The following is a 12,697-nucleotide window of genomic DNA, read 5'->3' as shown; positions in this document are numbered from 1 at the left end:
ATCCCGGTAGGCCAGTCCGGCCCTGTCGTAAGGGATGCATTGTCTAAAGTCATTTCCACTGCAAGTGTGCGAAATTGAATGGCATGTTGCCATAAGAGTGCTTTGAAAGTGTTGAAGAAGAACACTTGCTATGAAAGAAGCTCCAGTGGGCTCAATGAAAAGTCTGAGGAATACCGCAATGCTATTAGTCAGTGGGCCGAGTTTCTCCCAAAATGGAGCAGGCCAAGCCAAGGTATCCCCTGAACGCAGGTAGATAATATATTCTGCATTAGTATGATTGGTAGAAAAATGCTGCGGCTGCATCTCAAAGTGCACATTACACTTCTTCACAAATCCCCGACAGAACTTGGAGTCTGAAGAGATATAAGGAGGTGGCGGTAAGTAAAGAGATGGTTCTACAAAGTGAAGATGGCTGACCATTTGAACTTGGGTGGCCTCAAAGGCAATGAGTCTCTGGAAGTGATGCTCAAAAGGATCCACTGGTTGATGTGGTGGGTCATGGAGGTTCGGACATGGAGTTTCAAGCAAACTGTCATGGCCAGCGGACCCTACTTACAGGGAGTAGAGGCTTTGGGGTTATTGGGGCTGCCAGAGACTGAAATAAGAGAAAGCCACACCAGAAGTTCAGGAGATTGGAACAGCAGAGATAAGGATGTCTATACTTTTGGCAAAAGATGTGTTGGAGGAGCCAGAGCACCCCACAAGAGTAAATGAATTCAGGCTGGTGGTGGTGGTGTAATGGTGTGGGGGAGGAGGAGGGGGGGGGGTAATGGTTCAGGCTGGTGGTGGTGGTGTAATGGTGTGGGGGAGGAGGGGGGGGGTAATGGTTTAGGCTGGTGGTGGTGGTGGTGTAATGGTGTGGGGGAGGAGGAGGGAGGGTAATGGTTCAGGCTGGCGGTGGTGGTGTAATGGTGTGGGGTAAATTTTCTTGGCACACTTTGGGCCCCTTAGTACCAATTGAGCATTGTTTACATGCCATGACCTACCTGAGTATTGTTGCTGACCATGTCCTTCCCTTTATGACTAAAGTATCCCCATCAGAAGAAGGGAAGGACATGGTCAGCAATGCACCATGTCACAAAGCTCCATTATGACCATCTCACCACTGGTTTCTTGAACATGACAATGAGGTCACTGTCCTCCAATGGCCTCCACACTCACCACATCCCAACCAATAGAGCACCTTTGGGATGTGGTGGAACGGGAGATTGGCATAATGGATGTGCAGCCGACAAATCTGCAGCATCTGCGTCATGCTATCATGTCACTATGGAGCAAAACCTCTGAGGAACGCTTCCAACACCTTGCCTATGCCACGAAGAATGAAGGCAAACGGAGGTCCAACCTGGCACTAGCAAGGTGTACCCAATAAAGTGGCCGGTGAGTGTATATATCAATCTGTTCCTTGTTAAAAGCAAAAATACATTTAGATGTACATGGGGCCATGTTATATTGCCTTGCCATGATGATGAACCCAACAACTTCAGGACACGTAGCATTAAATCAAATAAACTCTGAATTTACGGGAGGAGAAGACTCGTGTAACGTGAGAAAGGGTTGCACAGTGAAAGGTTAACATACAGAGAATGATGGGGGGGCTCGGGCTAATCACAAACTGGCTACAAGAAAATGGCCGTTGCCAGGGTGAGATCACATGACACTATAGAGCATGTGCATTGGTCCACCTGCTCCTCTGGTGGCCATGTTGGATACTGGCACCCCACTGAAGTCACATGGTAGAAGTGGGTTGGGTATTTCTGGGGTGGACTGTCTGCCCACAGACAAGGAAGAAGTTGTTGGTGAGTATGTCTCTTATTTCACCTCTTCACTCCCCGCCACCTACACACATTCATTTCATAAATATATATTATTATACCCACTAAACATCCTATTCAGTTGCCTTCGATTATTATTATTATAATTACAAATCATTATAATATTATCCCTCTCTCGATGGTTGAAGACCAATTTCCTACTCCATCTCTTCACTCTGCCATCCCCGTGACCCAATAGATACCCTCTTACCATACCTTCTGTTATTATTATTATCAATATTATTATTAATGATATGAAACGTAATGGTACGAAACGTCTCAGTGTCTACAGTCCAGTGGTCAGGAGCAGGGCTGGGACAAGCGGTGGGCAGGAGGGGCGGCTGCCCTTGGCACTGTGGTACCATGTGAATGGGCAACATGAAGAGATTGAGGGGGGAGGAAATTTTGTGTTGGAAGGGGAAATTTGGGGAGTGACAGGGAGTAAGAATTGTTTTAGGAGGGAAATTTGGGGGACGGGGGTGCTAGGAGTGGCGATTTAGGGGGATCTGTGTTGGGAGGGGGGATAGGGGAAGAGAATTTGTGTTAGGCGTGGGGATTATGGGTTGTGTGCTAGAAGAGGTGATATGGTGGGTTGAGGGGGATTATGCTAGGAGGGAAAAAATTTTTTGGGGGGTGCTAGGAGGTGACATTTTCTTCTAGGGGGGATTTGTGCTATGGGGGGGGGGGATTTTTTTTGGAAAGGAGGAAGATTTGGCCTAGGATGGGGATTGGGGGATTTGCGCTGGGGGGTGGGTGGATTTGGAGTGGGGGAGGGGAAATTTTCTTATAGGGGGATTTGTGCTAGGAGGGATTTTTTTGGAAGGGTGGAAGATTTGCCCTAGGAGCGGCATTGGGGGATTTGTGCTGGGGGGGGGGGGATTTGGAGTGGTGGAGGTAACATTTTTCATCTAGGGGGGATTTGTGTGATTTGTGCTAGGAGGGGAATTTTTTTTGGGAGGGGGAAAGATTTGCCCTAAGAGGGGGGTTGGGGGATTTGTGCTGGGGGGTGGGGGGATTTGGAGTGGGGGGAGGTGAAATTTTCTTCTAGGGGGGATTTGTGCTAGGGGGGGATTTTTTTTGGGAGGGTGGAAGATTTGCCCTAGGAGCAGCATTAGGGGATTTGTGCTGGGGGGGGGGGGATTTCGAGTGGGGGGGGGGTGAATTTTTTCCTCTAGGGGGGATTTGTGCTAAGAGGGGAATTTTTTTCAAGGGGGGAAGATTTGCCCTAGGAGGGGGATTTGTGCTGGGAGGTGGGGGGAGAGGATGTGTGCTTTTTGCGGGATGAAGGGGAAGGGAAAGATTTGTGCTAGGAGGGCTGATTTTCTTTTTTTAGAGGGGGGGGGGGGCGTTTGTGCTGGGGAGATTTGTGGACAAAGATTTGTTCCAGTAGGAGGGAATTTTAGCAGGGGGGGGGCGAATTTGTACTGGGGGGGGGGAGGGGAAACGTATGCTTTGAGGGTAATCATGCAGATTAGTGCATGATGAGATGAGTACTTGGGGGATTTTATCTAACACAAAATGCTCATGCATCTTGGGGGGGGGGGGGGGCACAGTTTTGCATGTTCGCCCTGGGCTCTAGATGACCTTGTCCCGATACTGGTGAAGAGTAGGTGACCACTTAAATATTGATGCTCAGTGATCTACGACCCCTCATAATTTGGTATTTAGGCTAGGTTTCCACTAGTGCGGCTACAAAGTCGTGCTACTTCTAGCACGACTTCGTAGCAAAAGTAAACCGCGGCTTCAGTTAGACTTGTCCCTCATATATAGAGGGAAGTCGCGCTCAAAAGTAGTACACGATTTACTTTTGAGGTCGCAGCAACTGAAGCCGCGGCAGTGGAAAGGGGCCCCATTGAAAACAATGGGTTTTGACTTGCTGTGCGACTTGACATGTGTCAAGTCGCACCGCAAGTCGCACTAGTGGAAACCGAGCCTAAGTGTTGATATGGAGTTACATATTAGCTTCAGAGGTCTTCCTGCCTCCTGGGTGTCTGATGGGTAATGTGGTGTTGGAGCAATGCAGGCGGGATTTCATTCCACCCCGCACCGCCGGCATACAGAAGAGCACAATCCTCTTACAGTCAGGATAACATGTCTTGTTAGAGGTCCTGCTAGTAGTGATTCGGGCCGTTCTGTTCGGGCCGAGCATCATTTCAGCCCTGAACAGCGCCCATTCAATTTTACAGGGCGCTCAGCATGATGTTTGCCCGCCGAGCACCCCATAATGCACTGTGCACTTCACAGTGCATTGTAACCGCCCTGATTGACCGCTGGTCAGGTGCAAGGCTTTGCCCATCACTGCACAGAGCACTGCGAGAGCCCTGATTGGACAAAGTCATGATGACTTTGCCCAATCATGGCTCAGTGCTTATAGTCCCACCCCACACTATAAAAGATGTTTGTGTAGTGTCAGTGTAGTGGGAGTGTAGTGTTAGTGTAGTGTCAGTATAGTGTAGTGTTAGTATAGTATTTTGTAGTGTGAGTATAGTGTAGTGTCAATGTAGTGTGAGTATAGTGTAGTGTTTGTGTAGTGTGAGTATAGTGTTAGTGTAGTGTTTGTGTAGTATTCGTATAGGGTAGTGTCAGTGTAGTGTTAGCATAGTGTCAGTGTAGTGTAGTGTTATTATAGTGTAGTGTAGTGTGAGTATAGTGTAGTGTTAATGTAGTGTAGGTGTATTGTGAGTATAGTGTAGTGTCAATGTGGCGTGAGTATAGTGTAGTGTTAGTGTAGTGTCAGTATAGTGTAGTGTTAGTATAGTGTAGTGTAGTGTGAGTATAGTGTAGTGTTAGTGTAGTGTCAGTATAGTGTAGTGTTAGTATAGTGTAGTGTAGTGTTAGTATAGTGTAGTGTCAATGTGGTGTGAGTTTAGTGTAGTGTTTGTGTAGTGTGAATATAGTGTTAGTGTAGTGTTTGTGTAGTATTCGTATAGGGTAGTGTCAGTGTAGTGTTAGCATAGTGTCAGTATAGTGTAGTGTTATTATAGTGTAGTGTAGTGTGAGTATAGTGTAGTGTTAGTGTAGTGTAGTTGTATTGTGAGTATAGTGTAGTGTCAATGTGGTGTGAGTATAGTGTAGTGTTTGTGTAGTGTGAGTATAGTGTTAGTGTAGTGTTCGTGTAGTATTCGTATAGGGTAGTGTCAGTGTAGTGTTAGCATAGTGTCAGTGTAGAGTGCGTATAGTGTGGTGTGAATGTAGTATTACTGTATTGTCAATGTACATACTGTAGCTGCTGACTTTTAATATTAGGACACTTACCTGTCCTGGAGTCCAGCGTTGTCGGCACCACAGCCGATGTTTCCATCGGCTGTCGGGTGCTGTCACCACCATTGCCGGTAAGGGAACACGGCAGTGAAGCCTTGCGGCTTCACAAGCAGGTCCCTACTGTGCATGCGCGAAGCGAGCTGCGCATTCGGATTGGCTCAGCGGCGGGGGAAGGAGGAGGGGGGCCAAACTTCCGTCTCTCGGAAGTGGGGAAACGAACCTGTCAAAAACAGGTACCTGTTCCCCCCCCCCCTGAAAGGTGCCAAATTTGGCACCGGAGGGGGGGGGAGAAGCAACTGAGCGGAAGTTCCACTTTTGGGTGGAACGCAGCTTTAAAAATGGTGCCTTTTGATTTTTCCAGTTCGGGGCCCATAGACCTTTAATAGGGTTCTGGGTTCTGGTCTGAACTTTTTCCCTGTGAGGGAGATCTAGTGTCTAACCAAACCCAGGGGTGTTCGCCCCATCACTACTTGCTAGATCTAGCAGGACATCCATGTTGTCATCCCAGAGAAAGAAAGTCAGTTAATCATGGCTGCCTGCACCATTGAAGACCTCGGTGGTTGAACCCTTCTTAATCACCTCCAGAACTCTCACTTTACTGTCCATCTTCACATCATATCTGTTATCCCCCATAACAGAGCCTTCACCCTACTCTCTGACATCTGAGTGAAGAAAGAGAATTTTCGAAGTCATCAAGAGAAGATAATATCATGGAAGAGGTAAGCGGTATTGGGAAGTATGGGACAAGATGACTGTATCAAAGTGTGTGTGTCACATGGTTAATGATTTAATTACATTTTTGGATATTTAGAGTGGAAACAGGAGTTGTTTTATTGTGAAGGAAGAAATAAAAGATGAGGAGAATGAGATTGGTGTAAAGGAGGAGATTTCAGAAGGACACAAGGATCTCTACAAGGACGTCATGATGGAGAATCAGCCGCCCCTCACATCACCGGGTAAGAGGAGACTTTATTGTAAAGGAGAGAGCAGTACGGAGGCTCCACCTAGATCCCCCATCATCTGATGAACACATAGAAACAATGTATTCAGTCAGTGTGTGTGTTTCCTACAGATGGATCCAGTAATGGGAACCCACCAGAAAGATGTCCCCGTCCTCTGTATTCCCGAGATTCCACACAGGAAGATCAGACCATCCCTCCCCATCATCAGGTGAGTGATTTGTATCCACAACTATACCACATTATTTACTCTTCAGCATTTTATATTTTGTCAACTTTTTTTATATTTAGGGTAAAAAACAGATAGATATGAAAGTTGAGTTTAAAGAAGAGAAGTATGTGGCGGGTAATCGGCTGCCTACTGTGGAAAAAATTATGGTAGACAAGGAGGAATCTTCTCTACATATCAGCACAGGTATGTAATAAACACAGAGTGCAGAAACGGGTCGTATTTTCATTTGACTTCTTATAGATAATGGTTTTTTGATGAAAAGTGATGGAGAATCGGGATCATCATAGCGTTGGGTAAGAGACGTTACTAGATTATAAATAGTAGGCCAGTAGGAGGAGACTGGACTATAAATAGTAGACCAGTAAGAGGAGACTGAACTATAAATGGTAGACCAGTAAGAGGATCCTGAAGTATAAATGGTCAACCAGGAAGAGGAGACTGAACTATGAATGGTAGACCAGTAAGAGGATCCTGAAGTATAAATGGTCAACCAGGAAGAGGAGACTGAACTATGAATGGTAGACCAGTAAGAGGATCCTGAAGTATAAATGGTCAACCAGGAAGAGGAGACTGAACTATAAATGGTAGACCAGTAAGAGGATCCTGAAGTATAAATGGTCAACCAGGAAGAGGAGACTGAACTATGAATGGTAGACCAGTAAGAGGATCCTGAAGTATAAATGGTCAACCAGGAAGAGGAGACTGAACTATGAATGGTAGACCAGTAAGAGGATCCTGAAGTATAAATGGTCAACCAGGAAGAGGAGACTGAACTATGAATGGTAGACCAGTAAGAGGATCCTGAAGTATAAATGATTAACCAGGAAGAGGAGAGGACCTATAAATGGTAGACTAGAAATAGGTGATTGGAATATAAATGGTCGACCAGTAAATAGAGACTAGAATATGAAAAAAAAACTCTAGGTAAACAATCTCACCAACGTCTGCTTCTAGAAAAGGTACAGGAGCTACTTTGGCAAGTCAGGCAGCCCCTTCAAGTGAATAGACTGCCCTAATATGTTGAGCGAAAAACACTAAAAAAAAAAAAGCACCATGTCGTGCAGCTGTGAATGCAGCCTAAGAGTAGACTGGACTATAAATGGTAGACCAACAGAAGGAGACTGGACTAAAATGGTAGACATGGAAGATATGACTCGACTTTAAATAGTAGACCAGAAAGAGGAGACTGGACTAAAAATGTTAGACAGGGAAGAGGAGAATGGATTATAAATTGTAGAGCAGTTCGAAGGGACTGGACTATATATAATAGACCAGCAGAAGGAGACTGGACTAAAAATAGTAGACCTGGAAGATATTACTGGATTCTAAATGGGAGACCAGAAAGAGGAGACTGGATTATAAATGGTTGACCATTAGGAGGAGAATGGATTATAAATAGTAGAGCAGTAAAAAGGGACTTGGCTATATATGGTAGACCAACAGAAGGAGACTGGACTAAAATGGTAGACATGGAAGATATGACTCGACTTTAAATAGTAGACCAGAAAGAGGAGACTGGACTATAAAATTTAGACCAGGAAGAGGAGACTGGACTAAAAATGTTAGACCAGGAAGAGGAGAATGGATCATAAATTGTAAAGCAGTTCGAAGGGAGTGGACTATATATGATAGACCAGCAGAAGGAGACTGGACTAAAAATGGTAGACCAGGAAGAGGAGAATGTATCATAAATTGTAGAGCAGTTCGAAGGGAGTGGACTATATATGGGAGACCAGCAGAAGGAGACTGGACTAAAAATGATAGACCTGGAAGATATTACTGGACTCTAAATGGGAGACCAGAAAGATGAGACTGGATTATAAATGGTAGACCATTAGGAGGAGAATGGAGTATAAATGGTAGAGCAGTAAAAAGGGACTGGACTATATATGGTAGACCAGCAGAAGGAGCCTGGGATAAAAATGGTAGACCAAAAAAAGGAGACTAGACTATAAATGGTAGACCAGGAATATCAGACCGACTTCTAAATGATACACCAGTAAGAGAAGACAGGACTATAATGGCATACCAGGAAAAGGAAACTGGACTATAAATGGTAGACCAACAGAAGGAGACTGTACTAAAATGGTAGACATGGAAGATATGACTCGACTTTAAATAGTAGACCAGAAAGAGGAGACTGGATTATAAAATTTAGACCAGGAAGAGGAGACTGAACTAAAAATGTTAGACCAGGAAGAGGAGAATGGATCATAAATTGTAGAGCAGTTCGAAGGGAGTGGACTATATGTGGTAGACCAGCAGAAGGAGACTGGACTAAAAATGGTAGACCTGGAAGATATTACTGGACTCTAAATGGGAGACCAGAAAGAGGAGACTGGATTATAAATGGTTGACCATTAGGAGGAGAATGGATTATAAATGGTAGAGCAGTAAAAAGGGACTGGGCTATATATGGTAGACCAGCAGAAGGAGACTGGGATGAAAATGGTAGACCAGAAAAAGGAGACTAGATTATAAATGGTAGACCAGGAATAGCAGACCGACTTCTAAATGATACACCAGTAAGAGAAGATAGGACTATAATGGCATACCAGGAAAAGGAAACTGGACTATAAATGGTTGACCAGAAAGAGGAGATTAGACTATAAATGTTAGACCAGAAAGAGGAGAATAAACTACAAATGGTAGACCAGGAAGAGCAGCCTGACTTATAAATAGTACACCAGTGCGAAGAGACTAGACTAAAAATGGTAGACCTGGAAGATATGACTGGACTCTAAACGGAAGACCAGAAAGAGGAGACTGGACTTTAAATGGTAGACCAGGAAGGGCAGCCCAATTTATAAATGATACACCAGTAAGAGAAGACTGGACTATAATGGCATTCCAGGAAAATAAAACTGAACTATAAATGGTAGACCTGTAAGAAATGTCTGAACTATAAATGGTAGACCTGTAAGAAATGTCTGAACTATAAATGGTAGACCAGGAAGAGGAACCTAACTTTCAAATGGTGGACCAGAAAGGAGAAATTGGACTATAAATCGTAAACCAGAGTAAGGGAATTGGACTATAAATGGTAGACCAGGAAGAGGAACCTGACTTTCAAATGGTGGACCAGAAAGGAGAAATTGGACTATAAACCGTAAACCAGAATAAGGGAATTGGACTGTAAATGGTAGACCAGGAAGATGAGACTGGACCATAAATGGTAGACCAGGAAGATGAGACTGGACCATAAATGGTAGACCAGGAAGATGAGACTGGACCATAAATGGTAGACCAGGAAGATGAGACTGGACCATAAATGGTAGACCAGGAAGATGAGACTGGACCATAAATGGTAGACCAGAAGGAGCAGAATGGGCTATATCTGACAGATCAGTAAATGGAGACCAGTCTATAAATGGTAGACCAGTAAGTGGTAGACGGGTTCCATAGAAACCATTGATTTCTATACCAACATGCATAATTCTGATTGTTAAACCTGAAAAATTAACAAATTTTGAATATGAATAAAACATTATCTCCAACAGATGGACGTTATATCCCTAATGACTCGGAGCATCACCGAACTTTATCCCCAGACTGTAATGCAGAAGATAATGACTTTGCTCCCGTTACTGAAAATCAATCCAGATCAATGGATCCCTCTAGTAGTAAACAATGTTCTCCTGGAATATCACCTACTGTTACAAGCACCGGTGAGAAGATATTTCCGTGTCCCCAATGTGACAAATGTTTTAGCTTTAAGCACAGACTTGTAAGACATCTCATGGTGCACTCCGGAGAGCGACCCTATATATGTTCAGACTGCGGGAAATCTTATGCAAGGAAATTGGACCTTCTCACACATGCTAAAACTCACACCGGCGAGAGGCCCTTTTCATGTACGGTGTGCGGGAAAGGTTTTATAGAGAAAAAGCGACTTACAGAACACGAGCGAGTGCACACCGGCGAGAGGCCATTTTTGTGTACAGTCTGCGGGAAGAGTTTTGGAGAGAAGAAGCGACTGATTGAACACGAGCGACTGCACACCGGTGAGAGACCTTATTCCTGTACAGTGTGCGGGAAAGGTTTTGGAGAGAAAAGGCGACTTGTCGAGCACGAGCGACTGCACACCGGTGAGAAACCTTTTTCCTGTACGGTCTGTGGAGAGGGTTTTAGAGGAAAAAAGTGGCTGGTCGAACACGAGCGACTGCACACCGGTGAAACGCCTTATAAGTGTTCCGATTGTGGGAAGGAGTTTAGAACCAGAGGCGTTCTAAACATTCACCGGCAATCGCATGCGCAGGGACAGCCGTATTCCTGCGCCCAATGTGGAAAACACTTTAAATATAGCATCAGCCTTAGCCGCCACAAGAAACTTCATTCACAGGATAATTCATTGTCATGCTCGGAGTGCGGGAAATCTTTTACAACTAAATATGAACTTCGTGTTCATACGAGATGCCACACGGGAAAGAAGGTCTTCCAATGCTCGGACTGTGAGAAGTCCTTCTTATGGAATGCGGACCTTGTTAACCACCAGAGAATTCACACCGGAGAGAAGCCCTTTCCTTGTTCACTATGTGACAAACGTTTCTCCTCTAAAACCATCCTGGAGGACCATATAAAAGTCCACACCGGTGAGAGGCCGTTTTCCTGTACAGAGTGTGGGAAAAGTTTCACTCAGAAGGGAGGCCTCAACAAGCATATGAAATGCCACACCGGTGAGAAACCGTTTTCATGTTCCGAATGTGGTAAATCTTACACACAGAAAGGAAGCCTCGACTACCACATGAAATGCCACACCGGGGAGAAGCCATTTTCCTGTGAAAAGTGCGGGAAAGGTTTTATATTGCAACAACAACTTCTCAGACACCATAAAAACTGTATGGATGAGGGTCTGTTTTCCAGTACAGAGTGCGAGACGTCAACATCTGAGCTCATTGTACAACAAAAAGGACACCTCGAAGAGAAGAGGTATTCATGCTTGGAGTGTGAAAAATCCTTCAAACGAAAGGAAGACCTCGTTACCCACCAGAGAGTTCACACCGGCGAGAAGCCTTTCTCTTGTTCTGAATGTGGCAAATGTTTTTCAATTAAGCGAAGCCTCGATGACCATCTAAAACTGCACAGCAGTGTGAAGCCATTTACCTGCGAAGTGTGCGGGAAAGGTTTCATAAAGCACCTGCGCTTTCTTACACACCTGAGTACTCACACAGGCGAGCGTCCTTTTTCATGTTCAGAGTGTGGAAAGAGTTACAATCGCAAAGACAATCTAGTTAAGCATCAGAAGACACAGGGACACTGATGACAGATCACACACATGTATGAAGGCAAGGATAGATTTTTTCGAGGCAGAGACTGTTTAATGAAAATGAATGAATGAGTTTTTAGCTTACTCATGTGAGTGGTGGGAAACTGTTAGGTCAACGTTGATGTAACCCTAATTGGATAATATATTTGTCTGTTCTGTGCAATGTGTAAATAAAAAATTGTCATGTTTTCTCACTTAAAAAATACTGTTCTTACATTTCACCCTATTTTGCACCATTGCTCTGGACTGGCACCGGGGCAATGCCCAGCCCACAATTCTCACAATCCAAAGAGTCCAAAGCGGTACTCACATTTCTCACGATCCAAAGATCTCATGGTCCAAAGTGGTACTCCCACTTCTAACGATCCAAAGATCTCAAGATCTTACGATCCAAATTGGTACTCCCTATTTCCCCGATCTAAAGATCTCACAAACCAAAATGGTACTGGCACTTCTCACGATCCAAAGTGGTACTCCCAATTCTCATGATCCAAAGATCTCATGGTCCAAAGTGGTACTCCCAATTCTCACGATCCAAAGATCTCACAATCCAAAGTGGTATTCCCAATTCTCACGATCCAAAGTGATACTCCAAATTCTCACGATCCAAAGTGATACTCCAAATTCTCACAATCCAAAGATCTCACCTTCCAAAATGGTACTCCCAATTCTCACGATCCAAAGTGGTACTCCCAATTCTCATGATCCAAAGATCTCATGGTCCAAAGTGGTACTCCCAATTCTCATGATCCAAAGATCTCACGGTCCAAAGTGGTACTTACAATTCTCACGATCCAGAGATCTCACAATCCAAAATGGTACTCCCAATTCTCACGATCCAAAGTGGTACTCCCAATTCTCATGATCCAAAGATCTCATGGTCCAAAGTGGTACTCCCAATTCTCATGATCCAAAGATCTCACGATCCAAAGTGGTACTTACAATTCTCACGATCCAAAGATCTCACAATCCAAAGTGGTACTCCCAATTCTCATGATCCAAAGTGGTACTCCCAATTCTCATGATCCAAAGATCTCATGGTCCAAAGTGGTACTCCCAATTCTCACGATCCAAAGATCTCACGATCCAAAATGGTACTCCCGATTCTCACGATTCAAAGTGGTATTCCCAATTCTCATGTTCCAAAGATCTCACAATCCAAAGC

At 44.5% G+C, this 12,697-nt stretch overlaps 2 protein-coding genes across 2 annotated transcripts in view; both read left to right on the top strand.

The window, feature by feature from the left end:
- LOC309564423 (uncharacterized protein) overlaps positions 1-12,697 on the top strand; it is a 130,615-nt gene that overhangs the window by 107,888 nt on the left and 10,030 nt on the right. Inside the window, exons 34-35 of the mRNA XM_082269053.1 lie at positions 6,326-6,449; positions 9,767-9,849. Coding sequence (XP_082125179.1) covers positions 6,326-6,449; positions 9,767-9,849 — 207 coding nt within the window. The remainder of the gene's footprint in view (positions 1-6,325; positions 6,450-9,766; positions 9,850-12,697) is intronic.
- Positions 9,852-11,546, top strand: LOC309562690 (uncharacterized protein). Its single transcript, XM_082266972.1, has one exon. It carries the CDS (start codon positions 9,874-9,876, stop codon positions 11,524-11,526), a length of 1,653 nt encoding a protein of 550 aa, XP_082123098.1. The 5' UTR covers positions 9,852-9,873; the 3' UTR covers positions 11,527-11,546.

The sequence above is a fragment of the Pelophylax lessonae genome, assembly GCF_965119305.1.
Source record: "Pelophylax lessonae genome assembly, chromosome: 9".
Taxonomy (NCBI): Eukaryota; Metazoa; Chordata; class Amphibia; order Anura; family Ranidae; genus Pelophylax; species Pelophylax lessonae.
Note: the sequence above shows the minus strand (reverse complement) of the source record. Positions and strands in the feature narration are given on the sequence as shown.

What these genes read in the sequence shown, in the direction of transcription:
- LOC309562690 (XM_082266972.1), top strand. Translation starts at nt 9,874, where the DNA reads ATGGATCCCTCTAGTAGTAAACAATGTTCTCCTGGAATATCACCTACT.